Source organism: Gasterosteus aculeatus, chromosome 18, assembly GCF_964276395.1.
Source record: "Gasterosteus aculeatus chromosome 18, fGasAcu3.hap1.1, whole genome shotgun sequence".
Classification (NCBI taxonomy): Eukaryota; Metazoa; Chordata; class Actinopteri; order Perciformes; family Gasterosteidae; genus Gasterosteus; species Gasterosteus aculeatus.
In genome coordinates this window covers 5,728,583-5,748,044 of record NC_135706.1, presented here as the reverse complement: position 1 = coordinate 5,748,044, position 19,462 = coordinate 5,728,583, and the positions used below count along the sequence as shown (strand labels likewise).

Sequence of the window (19,462 nt, the reverse complement as noted above, 5' to 3'; positions counted from 1 at the left end):
GGTATTGAGGTTGCACCACTTGTAATTTCCTTCTCCACCCAGTTTTCAATATTGCAATCCAACAAATGCTTGGCTTTGCACCAGCCCATAAAAGGAAATTCAGATGTGTCAAAGGCACCGCCAGGAGATATCAAGTTAAATATAAGCTGGTCAGATAACGGTTGTGCCAGCTTCAAATAAATCAAACAGGGTGACAATACAGCAGAAGTACTGAACAATGATGCTAAGCTGAAACTATTTCATCACCTTTATGGAAACCCTAAAAGAAAGTGCTTGACAGCGGTTCAGTTTTTAATCCTTCTTGTTCCCCTCAATGTACCACATTTACTTAATATACATTTAAGCCAACTCTAAACGCCAGGATACAGGATTGTTGCATCAAGTACATTTTTATTTGAATTCAAATGTAAAATTACCAATTGTCTTTGAGAAACACCTCTTGATGGCAATAGATCACACTGTATGATGTTTTTCGTAGTCAACACACAGATTTAAGCTTTTGTTTCCTATAATTACTTACCATGCAGATCATCTTGCATCTTAAAGCCCTTTATTAATTATGTATGCCCATGCCATCGGCATCTGCATTTCCTTCAGCAGGAGATGTGGTCATTTGTTGCTCCTGCTGTTCCTCAATGCCACAGTCATATTTACTGATGACCGCTCCTAGTTTCTTTTTTGTTGAAATATGTTTCTGTTTGTGTTTTTTCTAGGTGAGCCGCTGTGAGAAGTTTGGATATGGGGTGATGGTGACACAGGTGGCAGCAACTGCTCCTGGGGCAGCAGCTTTGCACAGTTCAGGTACTAATCGCTATGTTGGTACAAAAAAGCAACTTGGCATACAAGACCGAATGTATCATAGTTGACATCCCAGGAAGCAACTTCTTTTTCAAATGTTTTGTAATTCGATAAGTGGATGAAGAAAGAACTTGATGAGGTCAGATTTCAACAAGAGTGACAGTCTGACCAAAACAATTTTAATTCTTTAATATCGGATTTATGATGCAACTTGCCCTTTTGCAAGTTGCATCGTAAATCCTCCAGAAAATGCGGTACATCATTTATCGGCTAAGGCTTAGGCACATGTAGTGGAAAACCACCAACTTCATTTGTGTAAAATTAGATTTGGCATTTGGAAGTGGTTCACTTACTATGCTGACTTTGGACGTCGTCATAACTGACAACATATGGCAAACATTTGTTTGCTCACTGCATATGTATGTGTATATATTTTACTTTGCCTTGCAGTAAATCGTCTGCTTCCAGCTAGCTACCTGCCGCTGTTGCACGTAGTCTTCTCAACGCTAAAGACACAGTACCAAAAACAAGCCAAAGAGATGCAGCAGCATTGGTGTTTCCTTATGTAGTCTGTGCTAACAACAAGAAACAGTCATGGCAGCCAGGGATGAAAATGAATGGTTGTGAGGAAATCACCTGTGCCACCCTTGAAACTGCTTTACTGTGTATTAAAATCGTTAATGAAATTCAGTAAATGGCAAATTTTAATGATAATCTGTCTAAGTAAAATGAAAAATACATTTAGTTGTAACAAATATCTGCTTGTAGTGATCAATTTAACACAGACCAGCGTGATTGTACAAATACATATCATAACCGAGGACTTGACGATGTGTTGCAGGTTTTGTCAAGGCATTGGCAGTAGAGCTGTGGTCTGTTCTTGAGTGCGGAAGGGAAGATATCGGAGTGGTCCATCCAAAGCCCACACCCATGGATCCCATCGACGGTAGCTGCCTCAAGGTTGAGTATATGTGTGTGTCTGATGCTTTCCTCTGACAGGAGCCAAGCTGTCCGTCTCATTAAAACTAGCCAAGTGAATTCGGACAGCCAGTGAAGTGTGAACTGTGACCTGCCACTGGTGACTTTAAAGCCGGCCTTATCACTGTGTCAGCCACCGGGTTTTATGCATGCAGTCAGACCTACAAGTCCATCTCAGCCAGAACTGTTGCAAACCAAAAAGTTGCTAGTTAAAAGGTCTGGACTTATTACAGCTGCATTTGTGGCAAGAAAAATAGAAATGCGCATTTGAACGATAAAACAGGCTGTAGCAGATTAAAGATCGGACCTCAACTAAACACAATTTTCTATATTTAAACATTGTTTTTCATCATTGTAATTAATTAAAGGCTTTGTTGTTGCTTTCAAATAGCTTCATCGAATTTAAAAGCCACACTTATTTGTTTGTATCTATGTAAAGTTTTCCCTGTACTCCTCGGTGATGATAGCAGGAGGTCTTGGTTTATTATTCATCAGGTGTTCATCGGGTACTGTTCTGGCCACCTGTTCAAATTTAGCTTCATGGTTTAATTTTACAAATAACGTCTTATCTTTTTCTTCACAAAAAATCCTTTTTCATGTTCAGTTTTTTTTTTTTGTCATTCTATATTTATAGTATTTGGATTTGTATGAATCTAAAATGCAAATCATTTGACCTATGCCCCTTTATGTGTAAGCTAATTTTCAATTCCAATAAGCAATATTACACACACCCAATAGGCATGAATTATAAAGAAAGTATAATAAAGTAGATTTGAATTAAATGAGCCAATGATGAGTTTTCAAAACCAATTTCAAAAGATCCAAGTTGTGATCAAATTTTGAGTTCAATTTCTTTTACTGCTTTCTCAAACCCTTTAATTCTCTTTCTGTCTCTTTTTTTCTGTCTCTGCAGTCCTTTCTGTCATTTGTCAACCTACTCTCCTCTTCCCGATCGGTGTGGGAGCTCCTAGGCCGCCAGCCTCTCGCCAACAAGAGTGAATACACCCTAAGAGAGATGCCAACCTCCATTCCTGTACGTGTATTTTACACAGTGTGGTCCAGACTTCATGCAATGCCTCTTTAAGCCATCTGAGGGCATGTTTGCACTTTATATTTGGCCTTCAACCACCACCCACATGTTTCTTTTTACCTCACAAAAGCCTCCTTCTAAATTCTCCAATACACTGAGGCTGACGTACATTTTTCGCCTTACACATCGTAAACATTAACAGTTTTCCTCTTGGCACTATAACTGTTGTTTTTTTTATTTTGACAGTATTTCATTTTTACTCCACAGGATCTGATTGACAGGCTGATTGCTGTGAATTCAGATGCAAAGATTCATTCCCTGTTCCACTACGAGCAGTCTCACACATTCGGCCTGAGGTGAGATTGATATTTCTTTCCATATCATTTAACATCAGTGGCGAGGCCCATGGAATCTGATTAGCACCTGGGGACAACGCGCATTCACGCACGTACACACACTTTAGCCTCCGGCAATGGCAGACTGACATGCGCTTCTTTATACTTTGATTACCCAGCTCTGAAAGGCTGATGAAAGGATTTCTCTGGATAAAAATGAAATAAGATGGGCTGGGTGTGTGTGTTCTATATTTATGAAGACCAGACATTATGCTGAGTGAGAAGTGGGTAAAGAAATTGCTTCTAAAAGTTATCACCAGTGTTGTGTTATGGTTCAAATTTGAGGTCAGGCTAGTTAAAACTGTTCTGTAAAATGACAATAATTGCATCCTTGTATTGTGTGTGTATTGGAAAGATTATTGTGAATGCCAATGTGTTGAAAATGGAGACATAATACAGTTTGTGCAAGATGGTGTTTTTTTTTTACATACATGGTTGGCTATGGGTCATGGCTGTCTACACAATGCTCTGGTGGATGCTGTGCATCGCTTTCTGAATCACAATAGCTTTGTCTTTGTTTGGAGCCTTGCTGACTCACTCGCTCAGTCAGTGGCTGTCAGTCAGCCCACTCCTATTAACATCCAGAAGCCAAGTGAAAGGAACAAGATGCTCAATTCATTTGACATCCAGACTGATGGATTCACTGACAAACGTACACTCCGTGCCTCCGGCTAGGTTGACAAAATTAGCATTTCAATAAAGCCAAGGAATATCATGCTCATTTTGAGGTATGGGTGTAATTTCCTTAAAACAACAACTGCTAAGTAAATTTGTGGAAGTAGTTGGCCATTAAAACAGCAAAAGGTGATGTCTGACGATCCCACACAGTTTGATTTCAGTTTCCCTCTTTATCCGCCTCCACGGGAAAAGGTGCAGTTATAAGCGACTGTAAAATAAATGGAAATTTAATTCCGTGCTGATGTCTTTTGCCAAGTTGATTAATTGGGTTTACAGTCACTTCACCATTCACTATTATTTGCCTATACACACTCATGCACGCACGCACACACTGCTTTCAGGGGGATGGCGCTATCCAATACAAACCCACATGACCAATGTGACCTCAATAGTTGAATCCTTTTTAACGCAGCATAACATAATTCTGCCAGTTTTTTTCTTTTATCGGTTTATCCACAGCCTGAAGGAAGAGCTGTGGGAAGAAACATGTCAAAGTTGTCTGTCGCTTAATGGGCGTTATTTTTCACTTCATCACATGATATAATATTGCAAAAGAATCCACATTGTACGTTTTTCTTCATATCATTAAATGCTGATGACTGAACGACAAGCAAGAATCCCAGAGAAAGTTTCCAGGAAAATTAGCAGGGTAATATTTATTAACGGCTAAACTCTAAAACTCTGCTTGATCAGATATGATTGAGAATGATTGCGAACAAACCCACAGCTGTGAATGATTTGAGTATTGCTAAATCCTGATTGGCGCATGTGATTGTGTGAAAGCACCATTGTCTGACTGAGACTAGCAGAGTGAAAATGGCTCAGGTTCAACTCCATAACCAAATAATAACCAAAACCATGACGTCAATTACAACCGTCTCCTTAATGCTAAGAGGCTCATTGAGATGATATGTCTTCAGGGCCTTTTAAAGGAACTCCCCAAGTGGCAAATGTACAAATCGTGAATACATTCAGGTTCATGTCTCAACAGCAAGAGTTCGGGGTTGTATTATTTTGTCTGATGGCCGGAGAGACATCCTGTTGCAATCATTCTTGCAGAGGGCGCTTCGCCAAAGACCAGTAAAATGTTTTCAGCACAATAAATCATCACCGAAAGCAGAGCTAGTTGAGGTGCATCCATGTATTGAATACTTGGAAGTTATTCTGACACATCTATTACAGTATGAGGTTTGGTGCAGCTTTCATCCTAAATCGGATGTTCATGTAGCAGCAGTGCCATTTGTTATTTTTAAAGCTGTATCTAATTGGCTTGTAGCTTAAACTGTGTGCTTCGGCCATGTTTGTATTTCGTGGAGAACAGTGCCCCCTACTGTACAAAATTCATTTAAGCTCTGCAGTAAACAATATTGTACTAAATTGCATCTAAAAAAATGTTTGACTGGTGACTTGCTTAATTTATTTTCCAAGACCACTTTCTTGCATCGCCCGATAAGTTAAAAGATTTCATCATAATGTTTCATTATAAATTGACTGGTTTTGCTACCTTAGTTGTTTTTCCTCTGTATAATATTCTCAGGTGAAAGCCTCACATGCAAGAGCCAAATACACAGACAAATACAAATGCATTTAGTCATAGACCTAAAATACAGTAGTTTGTGGCAGGTTTAAGAGTCATCTCGACCTCATGAGAGTTCAGTTTTTGTTATCTCGCCTCCTGAGACAAAGGGAACTAGATTAGAATAGATTCGGAAAATTTTGTTCTGTGTTGAAAAACAAGTCCGATGTGAAAGCACCCTGAAATGTACAAAAAAGTGGAATGGATTACTTTGATTTGTTTTATGCTCTGCAGTGATGGATGAAAAAAACTCCCTACTGTGTACTAACGTTTCATGGTGTTGTTGCTGGGTGTGTGCAGTGTTGAGGCCCAAATGAAGCTTCTAATTGATCTTTGCATACACAGCCAGGGGGTTTCCAGCTGCCTGATGATGTGCAGATCATTAAAGTTTTATTTGTAAAGGAGTTGTGTAGTTACCAATTTTGTCTCTTTTTGATTTATATAGGAATTACATCATATTTAGTTTAGCTGACGCTTTTAACCAATCTTCAAGGAAGTCAAACTAAACTAATTGCTATAATTAAATGCCATCTCAAGTGCCACTACAGCGCTAACTAGTCAAGGTATAGTCAGTAGAGGAGAGTTTATTAGTTTGGAAGATGTATAGACGTTCTGCTGTCTTGATGTCATTGGGGAGCCATTTAGAACCCAATAAGCAGAACTTGCAAACTGAGGATTGATTTCAGCAGGACCTCTTGAGTATGAATGATATAAGCCTCTCAAATAGTTCCTCAATTAATTTGATAATTCATTTCCCCTCAGGTACGACAAATAAATCCTGCAGCTTAATCTTCATTTATATTGGCAAGCCGATTACTCACGTCGTTGTCCTTTTCAGCATTAATGTCAACAACTCCCAAATCAGATGGATTGTAGTTTTTCCAAACCCTAACCATCCATATGGTTTCCCCTGGCTAAATGAAAATAGCACAAACTATCATTGCAGTCATTATCAGGGTTGTTGTGGTGCAGGGGTAAAGAGGGTGCGCTGGGAACCGCAAGGTTGGTGGTTCGTGTCCGGCTGGCCCATGTCCCGTGTCCCTGAGCAAGACACCTAACTCTTAATTGCTCCCCCTTGAAGAGAAGCCTATCGGAGAAATGGCAGATAAACTAGAAGCAGGCCCTGTTAACTAGAAGCAGGCCCACATTTCTTAGTTTCAAACAGCAATAGGTCGGAAGGCCCGACAGACTCTCAGCCTCTTGCTGTGCTGCTGTTAGAATGACTGAGTACAGCTCTCAGTCAAACAGCACATCAGGAAACGAAGCAGCTGCTTAAAAGGAGAGGTGTGTTTCACAAGGACTAACTGCAAACAACATGCAGAGCCCATAACACTACGGCTAATGTGTCACTATAAGGGCACACACATATACACAGCTAGTTGAAATCATATTTCATAAAAGGTGTAATTAAAGGTGTAACAATAACTGACATGTTCATTCCAATGTGCATTTGTTGTCTTTTCAAGCCTTATTGTGAAAAATAACTATTGGCAGTTAATAATCTAAAACTTAAAAAGTAATTCCATACTACGCATGTGCAAATTCCCGATGAACAAAACCCATGGTTCCTAATATACAGACATGCAGACATGCATGACTTAAATATCAATTCATATGAAGGCATAAGCACAAGATGCTCAGAGACTGTGTTATTGATCAATATCAAACAAAAGTAGTTGAATCATCCTAAACGTCAGTCTATTAAGTAAATAATGATTTGTTATGGTTACGCTCTACCTCCAAACTTAGAAAGCCTCAGTCTAAACACTAAGCAATGAGACAACCTAAGACGCTGAATGCAATGCTCCGAAAGGAACCCTTGAGCTCAGGGATATTATATTCACAAACTTCTGTTCTAAACGTTATTGTAACCGGTCCCCGGTATTTGGAAAAAACACATCTCTTTTCTAAAGAATTAATTCAAAAGTTGTGACCAATAACACTGTGACAAGGAGTAATGCAGCCGAGGATTCCTTCCTCTTTGCAGGCGTTTGATCGTATAATACACAGAACTAAAACACAATGTTGGGTCCAACAATACAGCTTGAGCCTAGTGTCATTACCAGCAACTGAAAATGAACCATGACGCGTTTTCCTAAGGGTTTCCATTTAACAAAGCTAACGATTGGCTACGGTAAACTGGTGAATAATTGTGAGGACTAATGCAGACACGCGATGCCAGAGGAAATAGACAACCAATCCAAATGGAGTCTTTTTCTGCATGGTTCAGTAGTACTACTGTATTACCATTGGAACTGCCTGAAAAAGCCTGTTTCCTTTGTATTTTTGATGTTTTGTTTGTTTGTGTTGCTGCAGACTGCTCAGTGTTCTCTGCAGTAATCTGGACTCCTTCCTGCTGCTGGAGAGCCAGTACAACATCTGCTCCATGCTGCTGCAGAGCCAGAGGGAAAATGTCCTGGAGCTGGACACAGATGATGGGTAGGAACCAACAAACGCGTATTTCCTCCAATCGTAGTACTAAGCTAGCCTAACTGCACCCTTATTTCACTTGTGTTCTAAAGACATTGTCATGAGCTGATGATCGAACTAGAACAAGAAAATTAATGGGTATTCTCTTAAACAATTCCTTCAGTAGGCCTTCTGTGCTTGGCCCTGATAGCCTTTCCTAGAAAGTTAACTTTACTGGTGACAGATTAAATGGAAGCAAGTTTTTGCAAATATTTGGATATTTCAAATATGTCCACGCTGAGTGTTGCACACGTTCACTCTCTCTCTCTTCTTTAGTAAAGGCCTGTGCATCCTCCTGATGTGATGGAGCACTTTCAAATTTAATCATTGCTCAGGATAAGAAATTGTTTGTTTGTTGGCCTTCTCACAAATAAAATGAATCGGAAAGACAGTGAAAATGGCTCTCGTGAAAGAGGGTTTTCATGAGCCCCTCTCGCTTGGTAATGGCTGGCAGAACTATGGCTATTGGTTATGAATGGAAATGGCCCTGAAATGCCAACTCACAGTGCATGTCTGAGTCCTGGCGCAATTCTTTGGAGAACGATGCCTTGTTAATTTATTCTCCCATCTCCCTTCTGTGCCCTTTCTTCCCCTCACTTTGCCATCATCACCACAGACATCATCTTCTGTTCCTCCTCTTCACTCCTGCTCAATTGTTTCTTATTTCCTATCTTTTCATTTATTTGTCCTACATTTTGTTGTCACTAATATGCCCTCATGATTTTTTTCTGCTCTGACCTTTTTAACTAAATTATATCAGGATCACACACTATCCTCAAAACTACTAAGCAGTCATTCATCTGACCCCAGCAGTTTGAACTTTTGAGTGATATGACTTCTTTTATCCACAAAGAAATGTATGCAAATTACATTTTGTGGCAAACAGGCGAGTGAAAAGAGAACTGTGCAAGGAAATATTCTCCTTTTATTATTAAATGCAAGTCCAAATTGCTCGAGCTCTAAGATCTATCCACCAAGGCTGACACCCTTCGACCCTGAAGTGCTTCCGTAATTCGAATAGTCTATGATCTTCTCTAAAATTCTAAGCAATAAGACCTTCCCTCCTCTTCTCTTACTTTTCTTGCAGTAATGATATCGTCATTCAGAGGCTTCAAACTCTCACCAAAGTCTTTTAGAAGACTTCTCAAATAAGTTATGAGGTTCAATCATTGGGGACGTTTTGTGGCGTTAACTGGATGGTCAATTGATTGGCATGACCTTGTGTACCAAAAACATTTTAATGTAATGTAATGTCAAATAAGATGGACATGTATTCTACAACAAGTCTAGTGTTCTTTATTTTTAAAAGGTCTTTCTTTTATCTTGGAGTGACGCCACAGCACACAAATCTCAATGCAAGAACTTTTTGATATATTAAGGCATGGGGTTGTTGTTTGTTTTGTCTTCTGTGGTTCCCTTTGCACCATCTCTTACACTTTTTGTCTAATCCCCTTCATACCAAACATCCTCAGGGAGTTCATCATAGACAACTTATCGGTGGAGAGGAATCACGTGCTGGTTCGCGTTAGTGTGGTCGGAGGACCGTCTGAGAGAAAGCTTCCTCCTCGAGCACTGCAAGAGGTCAGTTATGTTCTACTTTTTATTGTTACCTGTTTTTGAATTTCTAATATCTATGGTTCCTCTCTGGAATTGTACTGCTGGTTTTCAAAAGGTAAAAATTTGCTTTCAGTCATTGGGATTGAAGCTGAAAATGTGTTGTTGAAATGTGCTCTTGGAAAAGTATTGTAAGATGTGTGCCTGGTTAACAGTGTGAATTAAGGCGCTTCAGTTTGGTAACAAAACTACTGGGTTAGGATTTGGCTTAAAATAATTACACTCTGTAACGTATCTGACATGTGGTCAGTAAAACCTTGCGTTCCATACGATAAACAATTGTGTGAATCTTTTTTTTTTTTACCTATCCAAAACCCCTCCCTCCCAAAGTTGACTTTCTTTCTCTTAAACAGCTACAGGCGTGTCACTCGTGTGCGTGAATTTTCCACATGGACTCAAAGATAAAATATTAAACTGGCCATGAATAATACATACACTGTCATTTTCATACAAATGCTGGCAGGGTGATAAATTGTTGACATTTTGGTAAGATATGGATGTAAACTGTTTCTTGACTGGTTGGCAGTTGGCAGAGTTATCCCACGTGAGGCAGTTTTGCATGTTTTTAAAAAACAGTTTAGTATTCTAAAAGGCGCATTCACCAGGACATTAAGACTAAAAATATTATAAGGTCACATTGTGACCTGTGCACGGCTGCACCGGTCACAATGTCCCACTGCACATTTTACCTCTTTAGATTTACGTTTATGAAAAAACACAAACACTTTAACCATAATGGGAGAAGATCTAAATATAAATGAAATATACTTAGATTAGTTGGATATATCTGGATATATATATATCTTAGATAATTAGATATAATAAGATTGAAATTATTATTTTTTTAAAGTTATATTTTGTGATTCTATTATGTATTTGCATTCAACTCTATTAGCTACAACAGCAGCAGAGTTCCAGAAAATTGGATAAACAGAACTGCTTTCTAAACCCTGGTGACATTTAGAGCACACTATTTTGGAAAGTCACCTGTTGTGCTCTGACTCAGTAGGTACAGTACAGTTAAAAGAAATATATGACAAGCAATCATGCTAGCATTTACAAAATACCCTAAATGTTAGACTAAATCATAGTGGGTTACAAAGAAAAGAAGAAGCGAAAAATAAAGAATAATAAAATGGCATGAATTTACAAACACATTTGATAACTCCTGCTAGCTCTGCGCAAAAGTATTATTTCTTACTGCATTAATTAGTAAGTCTTTTACCGTCTTTCCCTGTTCATAGCTTGACATTTTTTAAAATTAGAAACCAATATTAACAATACAACGTAATAACACATCAATATCCTAGCAAACTCATAAACAGTCAAAGCATTTATCAACTCAGAGTGGTGCAGAAACAAATCTAAGACAACAATTCAAATATTATTAATCTTGCAGGTTATTTGCATATTGCATAATTGCATAATAATGCATTGCAGTAGAGGGTATTGAGGTGGCCAAAATGATTAATCTGATGTCTTTATCTGCATATTCCAGGGAGAAGATTCTTATCCCTGGCCCATGTTTTCAAGCTATCCTCTACCCCACTGCTACACTTTGAACCCAACAAAGAGCCATCATAACTCCCCGGGTAAGAGTTACATTGGTTTCTATGGTGACGGTGCATTATTAGGATTTCTATATCTATAGTTGTTTTTTCCCCATACAGACTCTGAGATCAGTACGTTCCCGCCATTATCTAAAGACTTGAAGAATGAGGAGAACTGGATGGAGGTCTGCCGCACACAGTACTCCAAAGCCATGACCTCCAAACCCAACATCCTAACTGGAAAGGGTAAGTTTGGAATTTTTACCTTTTTAGTAGCACAAAGATAACATAGCGTTCATCTTTCATTATATATCTAAGACACTATTGCCGTTTCGATAAATAACCTGTTGGATGACTACGGCATGATTAAAAAAGGCAAAAGAAATGTAATATTTTGAAAAGTTGAGAAAAAACGTCTAAAAGAAAAAAACGTTTCAGTTTAAAACTAAGTGAAGGAGAGATAAACAAGTTGGGATTGAGGGAGTATTTCATTCCTTATTTTTTGCACAAGTTAACCCTGATTTGAAACCACTTCATCAGTTAACAGCTAGCAAGCTAATAACTCAACGCAAACACGCTGGATGATATGTACATGCATGCAAGACAAAACCTTTATCATGAGTGAGTCACACCACTCCCTTACTCATATATTTCAATTATCTCTCACCCACACTAAATGCATTGTTTAAACTGGCCAGGGAAGAGATGAACTCAGCTCCCCTTTGTAAATAAGTAGAAATGCCTTAAAGCGAAAGGGAATCACGGATCATCTCAGTGTGATTCCAGTACAACTTAAGCTGCCATCGTCACAAAGGCAGACCCTATATTGTGGAGTTTTCTTCTATGGACGGCTTACTCACGTGTAGATGCATTCGTCTTGGCTATTATGAGTTTTTAACCTCCTCCCATTGTTGTTTGTGGGGGGGGGGGGGGGGGGGGGGGGAGAATGGATCTGATTACCACAAACCTTTTTGGGAACTTCTCATCCCTGACATTGATAGTCACTACAAAAACGGCACTGATGCCCACTTTTTTTTTTTTTTTTTTTACATAGAAGTAATTGCCTGTGATTCAAGGAGAAGTAAAATACATTCAAAGTGAAGGAGCGCTGACAATCTCGTCAGTAATGCATGCACTGCATAGTGATTGCTCCCTTTTATCAGTAGAGTGTCGAACTCTGTAAAGGCTCCCGCTCTCTGTGCTACGCCACTCATTTCAAGACTTTTCACTGGGAGCCCATGATCAAGATTTATTATCTTTTAATCTTCCGTCTACTGCAGAAGTCCTGTTTTATTTGGCAGACCATGAACCATGCAAAACCTGGCATTCAACTTTTTACTAAACAATAAATGAAATAAATTGTGGCATTTATATCTATTCAGATCTAAATTAATCAACTTCCTTGAAAATGTACTTGTCTAGAGAGAAAAGACAGAACATTACTCGTGTCTAGCTCTGCATATAAAGACACTGATTATCACTTGTGTCTTGAAAGGTTTTCACACTTCCAACTCTAAGACATGACTAAATAAATATATCTTTTCATCAAAGCACTCATGATTAGAACTGTTCAGGACCTCACTATCTTGTCAGCATACTGATTTCCCAATTGGATGCGTCTACTTGCGCTCAGTCTTTGGATTGCATTGTGATGCTTATGTTTTCTTATCTGGCTCAACTGCTGTCAATGCATATTTCATTGTTGTATGTATAAGCAGTTGCATGAACCTAATTTGGTTTTATGTTGACGTATAAGTAATAGAGGCAAAAGAGGCAAGGGGAGAGCTTCGCTAACACAAAGCAGGATTAATGTAAACCATTTTTTCATTTCAACATTTAGCCCATTGAATGATCTCATTGACTGTTAATGTATGTTAAATGTTTTTAATACATTCGTATTTTATGAAATACCTTGCCTTCCCCTAATGCCACTTGAGAAGAGAGTCCTTTTCAAGTACAGAACCAGATTGGATTCATCATTGTTAAATGTTAGAAGTCAACTGGAGGCGAGCCAAAGTCAAATTCTGAGAAGAAAGTGGTTACCAATAGTCGTTAGCAGCTGTGACAGGTAAAAAGTAAATCAAAATGCATTGTAGTGGAATGAATTATTGCCATGCAGTCCCTTCAAAAGGACCTGCAACAGTACTGTTATTTTAAATATTGGCGTGAATGTGCAAGTTTTGGAGGACATGACTATTAGTACCAAGAAGTGTGGCCTTAATACAGTTGTGGTCAAAAGTTTACATACACTTGCAAAGAACATAATGTCATGGCTTTCTTGGCTTTTCTTGGAGTTATTTCTACAAGTCCGATATTTCTCTGATAGAAGTATCTGTTCCAATCACTCTTTGTCACAAAAACATTCATGAAGTTTGGGGCTTTTATGACTTTATTATGGGTTAATGGAAAAAGTGATCAAATCTGCTGGGTCAAAAATATACATAAAGCAGTGCTAATATTTGGTTACATGTTAAATTTGATGGCTTCCTGACATGGACTTGTTTCTTCAGCATTGTCCACATGTTCTAAATGGGATTTAAGTCAGGATTTTGGGAAGACCATTCTAAAACCCTAATTCTAGCCTGATTTAGCCATTCTATTACGACTTTTCATGTGTGTTTGGGGTCATTGTCCTGTTGGAACACCCAACTGCGCCCAAGACCCAACCTTCGGGCTGATGATTTTAGGTTATCTTGAAGAATTTGAAGGTAATCCTCCTCCTTCATTATCTCATTTACTCTCTGTAAACCACCAGTTCCATTGGCTTGGCATGGACTTGTTCAAGTCAATGCTTCGCTTTTTTAGATCCATGCTGAGCGTTTGTATCCAATGATCCCTATTTAAATGGCCTCAGAGACGTCACCAGCTGTAATCACTCATAATCACTCACAAGAAGGTAAAAGGCCATGCTATGAAGCTCATTTCATTGACACAACTTTCTAAGTCACTAAAATTGCTAATTCATGTTGCTGTATGCATATTTTTGACCCAGCATATTTTGTCACTTTTTATGTTAGCCCCTAATAAAGCACCAAACTTTATGAATGTTTTTTGTGACAAAGTATTTGTTCCAATCACTCTATCAGAGAAAAATCAGACTTGTAGAAATAACGGGAAACTCAAGAGAGCCATGGCATTATGTTCTTTACCAGTGTATGTAAACTTTTGACCACAACTGTAGAAACACGAATATAGTAGGGCGGTGCAGGTGATTGGAAACAGCTGGAAACAATCATGACATGACAGACAATCACAGGGGAAGACAGGACAAGATAAAAGTGTACGGCAATGTGTGTTGTTAGATTCACTAGGGAGAATATCCAAGACTGTGTTGTATTACCTTACCAAAATGCCCATCACTGTGTTTCCCTTTGATTCATGCATGTAGATCTTAATTGCACTGCAGTGTTATGACACTAAAAGCTATGCTGTCATCGCATACGAAAGGGTGCACGTTTACATAGTGAAGTAGTGCTATTATTGAACCACGATCTTCTCTGTTTGACTTCTATCTGTAAATAATTAATCTTGCTTAATTTCTGAAGCGACATTTGGACTGTGGGGCTTTTGGGCCTTTCTTGTATGACAATGAGTCCGCTACATTGCTACATCAACCATGCTCACATGAATGTGTTCACAGGAAATGTGTTTTGCAGACCACTTTCTTTAAAATAGGGTTGCTGACTGTCGAAGTTTATATGACAGGATATTTTCCACATTCTATAGATAGTCGGAAGTGAAGGATTTGAATTTAAATAGTATTTTCTGTGAATTTAGGATGTAATAGCATACCTTTTGTTTAGTGTATTTTTTTCTATCTTCAGTGCTGGCTGACCTTCTGGAGAAGGTTGTGGCCCATCTATCCAACTCTTCCGCAGAGTGCTTCTTCCCTCCGGCTGAGTACAAAGGTCAGTGAAGAAGAGCAATACTTTGAGAACTTAAAATAAGATAAACGAAGGTCGCTCTGGGGAGTAGTGAAGTAATCCTTGTACATGGGACATCAATATTTTTCTCCCCTGTCCTGGTTGTTACTTTGAGGTATGAAAATGACAATTATCCTTTAAGTAACAGTTTATATGACGGCGACTTCCAAAATGTATGAAAAATACAGCTGCTTTAATCTGATCTACTTATGTCTAATTGTAGTTATGAGCACAAGAAAAACAATATTCTTTATAACAATCATCATTATTAAAACCACATTTTATAATATAATATTTGATATCTCATTGACGTTTCTGTTTGTTAAATAGTGTGTATCGGAATTCCTATAACTGTATTACATCATAATCTTACTGTGCGTGTACTATAAATGTGATTATATATTGCTGAAATGGGGATTGGGTTCTTTAAATAAACAGGTTGTAAACATTGCAAGTTGTTATAAGTTACAATAATTGTTTGCTTTATGTGAAGTAAAATAAAATCATTAATATAAGAATCTTATTCTTAAATCTTCTAATTGTTATGATAGTTTACCTTCTGTCTTTGTCAAATGCTTCTTAATGTATAATATTTGTTATACACTAATGTAACAATTGAGCGCTTAAAACTATATGTATAAAGTGCAGATTAAAATTAATTATAGTTATTCTTATGATTCATTATAGACATGTGTCATATAGAAAGTGCTAGTACATATTATTGAAGTTAAAGGAGCATTTAAAAGTTTGATGGCTTCAACCTCAACATTTAGTTGTCTGCAGGTCGGCAGGATCTTTGTCTTTATGTCTATATTAGTAATGTTTTAATTTCTTGTGTGTATTTTTGCAACCAGATTTAATGAATTCCTTAGTTAGGAAGGACACAACTGTAGGAATGTTTTTAGTCGACATTCTGTGGATTGGAGCTCTCATGTTGAAGGTCTGAATATTGTTGACACACCTCTTGTTGTGTGGGAGTCAGGGACGGTCCCTATGAGCTGGTATACGGTTGTAAAAGTGGAGAAATTCCTCCAAGTATTCAGAGCAGTGTTTTACCCAAGGTTGTAATGTGTTATGTTTCCCATATCAAACGCGTAAATGATATCAGTAGGTTGGCTTGTTTTGTAGCCATGGGGCTAAACAGCTTGATCAGAGTGATGGCAGCTAGAAAAAAAAGCTCCTAATTAGCGAATACCCAGAAAACCCTTCCTACTGAAGCACTAATTGCATATTTCTGTCTCATTTTTGTTTTGCAAGATACAGTTAGAAACAGACAATAATATCATGCCCTTCACCCAAAAAACAGTTTTTGCTGTAAACCACATCAACAGAAAGGTGTGAGCTGCTAGTACTACTTCTCACAGGCAGCAATAAATTACCAGTAGCAAGTGTTCCCTGAATAAATTGAATTTTTCCTTTATGTTTAGTAGTTTACAAAACTACCTGCTGTATTAGTGTAAATAATCATACATTTCTAAAGGATGTCATCATTGGAAATAATAAGCATAACATTTATAATTGATTCAACAATGCTTTGTGCCCCTGCTAAAATAATGTATTGATGTCTGTGCAATCATTTGGAACTGATTCATAATATTACGATTAATTATGATAATGAGACTTCTTAAATGCTGGAATGGATTAACCCAAGTGCAGAGATCACCAAGAAGTCAGTACAATTTCAATGCATATATTCAAGATTTTGGAGATGACTGTTGATGAAATAAGCAAATAACATGGGCAGCTGCTTCTCCCTGACTTGACTTGAAACGCAGACGCAAGACCCCCTTGCGTGTCCCTTGCGTGCCTTTTCACACCTCCTTGCGTGCGTCGACCCATTTTTCTAGGCTTCCGTCGAAAGCGACAAAAGCCTCCCGCAGCGCACAAGGCTGCCATTGGTCTGCTAACTACATCCTTTATGGAATCTCACATTTCCGTTTTCATAGTCCAATACCGCCATTATTAAAACAAAGAATGTTTACGAGTGAACAGATCAGATTGAAGAGCTTTTGTCGGAAGAAATGCGTAAATATGACTACTTCTACAACCCGTCATATAAGGACACGCAAATGGCCTCTGATTCATGGAGGGAGATCTCCGCAAACGTCGGTTTGCCGGTCGAGAAGTGCACAAAGTTGTGGAGGAAAATAAGGGACAAATGTGTACGCGATGAAAAGCAGCAGTGGCGATGCACGGGGCAATAATATATGATAAATAAATAAACAAACCAACGACTTCCACACACAAAGACGTCACTCTTTAGGTCGTCTTCAACAGGAACACGTTACTCCACCTGTTGTTCTGGCGGTGAATTGCTCTGCAACACATGCAAGACTTTTAGAACCATGAATTGAAAAAGACCGAAATGACTGACTGTCACGCTCGATGCGTGACACGTGAGAGCCCTGAAAGTGTGTCAATGGCAAAATATGCAAAGTCGACGTAACTTGTCACGGAAACACCACGTCGTCCCGTTTTGACCCGTGTTTACTCGTCATCCAGCTGATCAAGCTAGCATTAGCTTGCTAATAAAAACAGTAAAGCAGTTCGCAGGACTAAGACACGTTATTATTTACTCGCCTCTTTTTGACCATTCATTTTTCAATCTTGTATTTTGTGCTTTGTCCCATATCGGTTATTGTTGACAAATATAGGCCTATTTGTGTTTGTTTAATGCTGTCATATACGGTAGTCTAGCACTTGCGCACATACTGTGAGTTATACGGTAGTTGATGTTATGCCTGTAAAGGGAGACACTGATCCATTAAACCAGCGCGGCTAACTAAGAAGCCTCTAATGCATTTATTTACAAATGCCATTTTACATTACTTAACTTGAACTACAATGATGGTAATAATTTAATGATTAAGCTTCAAGTGAACATGGGGGTGTGTTTGTGAGTGAGAGTTTGTGAGTGTAGTATAGAGAACATGTTCTGATGTTAAAACAAATCCTGTTACATTTTCTGATTAGCATTTTTCTTTTTTTTAAATGTATTATGTTCAAGGAGCAACATGTAGTTTCTGAAGTATTTTTGCAACGTGAATTTGCAGTTCTGTTTTAGACTAAAGGGTTGGAAATTAAAGCTTTTTATTTGCTGTTTTTTAATGCTGTTTTTTTTATCCAATTCATTGATTAATCAAATTAATAATCGGCCAATTAATCGATTATCAAAATAATCGTTAGTTGCAGTCCTACTATTATGTATGACTATTCACACTAGAGTATCCAGCGCGAACAAACTTAGTTAATTGATAACCTTACTAATATGTGTCTGCAATACGCATTCGCACAATAACCGCAGCGATGGTGGGTTTCAGGGATTTACCAACTCCGGCATGTTATCCTTATTGAGACCCAAACTGTGCATTTGAGTGAAGCGCTAAATGGCCAAACACCAAATGGGCACTGCACGGGCACTTTTCCAATAATGATGTAACATTTTTCCATTTGATTTTGATTTGATTTGAATGCCTCCCCACAGTGTATTTCATATCTTTTATCAGTATCAGCACAGAGGCATTCCTTTGTGTTTGTTTTGATAAATGATTTAAGTTTACTCAAAGCACTTTATATTTACACATTATGACATTCATGTTTTAAATGCTGAAATGCTAATCACATTTAATTTACTAAATTGTATTAATATTAAACACTCCAGACATTAGATTGATGACTGATGACCAGTCTCTAAATAGTTTGTATGTCTATAACGTCTATCTGATGTACACGCACTTGCTGCATCCTGGACAATGATTATTTTCCAAACTAGTTGTGATGTCACAGAATCGTGATTATATATACATGAGGTTACATTCTCAACCTCGATCCTGTCTTGCTAGACATTCAACTATTTCCATTAAATAACACGACTGGACTCTTAAATGGAACAAACTCTTTCTGGCACTCATTAACTCTCACTCACATGTCTGCTGTTGTCTTCTGGCAATAAGTCACAAACCAAACAGCTCAAATATGACTCTGTCCGTACGTTTAAGAATAGCCTGGAGAATTACAATGGATTTCAACCATGAAATCACCATATTATCATTGCTTTGAAATGAAGTTTATTTTATGTACTTTATACTTCATAGAAACGCACTGTTATCCCATTTCTTCCGTCAAACATTCCGACCACCTAATAGTCTATGAGGACCCCAGACAGCTGTCATGGCTGTCGTTGAATTCTGCTCTCTCAGTCCCATTTGTGTGCGAGAGAGTGTGTGTGTGTGCAGCGGGGGTTAACGGGTGTTAGTGGGCTCCTCTAGTGTTTGATTGAGGTTGACTACAGTCTCCCCTATATGGGTGCTCCCATTGTATGGAGGGAGCGGATTCATTTGGAAAGTATTAACCTTTGTCAGTTCACTGTTCTCAGTTGTATCTCCTCACCCTCCATGGCCCGACTACTGAAGGCAGCTGTCAAGCAATCTCATTATTTTAGCTGCCTGTTG

The 19,462-nt window shown here is 38.3% G+C and overlaps 1 protein-coding gene across 6 annotated transcripts in view; it reads left to right on the top strand.

Moving 5' to 3' along the window:
- Nucleotides 1-19,462, top strand: part of tbc1d32 (TBC1 domain family, member 32) — a 55,049-nt gene that overhangs the window by 16,198 nt on the left and 19,389 nt on the right. For all 6 annotated transcript variants that reach the window (XR_013453330.1, XM_078093020.1, XM_040160696.2 and 3 more), the window contains exons 20-28: nt 714-801; nt 1,640-1,758; nt 2,690-2,809; nt 3,074-3,162; nt 7,772-7,894; nt 9,397-9,505; nt 11,037-11,130; nt 11,209-11,334; nt 14,913-14,996. Coding sequence is in view for 5 of the 6 variants with exons in the window: in XM_078093020.1 (XP_077949146.1) it covers nt 714-801; nt 1,640-1,758; nt 2,690-2,809; nt 3,074-3,162; nt 7,772-7,894; nt 9,397-9,505; nt 11,037-11,130; nt 11,209-11,334; nt 14,913-14,996 (952 nt within the window). In the remaining variant the exon portion in view is untranslated. The remainder of the gene's footprint in view (nt 1-713; nt 802-1,639; nt 1,759-2,689; nt 2,810-3,073; nt 3,163-7,771; nt 7,895-9,396; nt 9,506-11,036; nt 11,131-11,208; nt 11,335-14,912; nt 14,997-19,462) is intronic.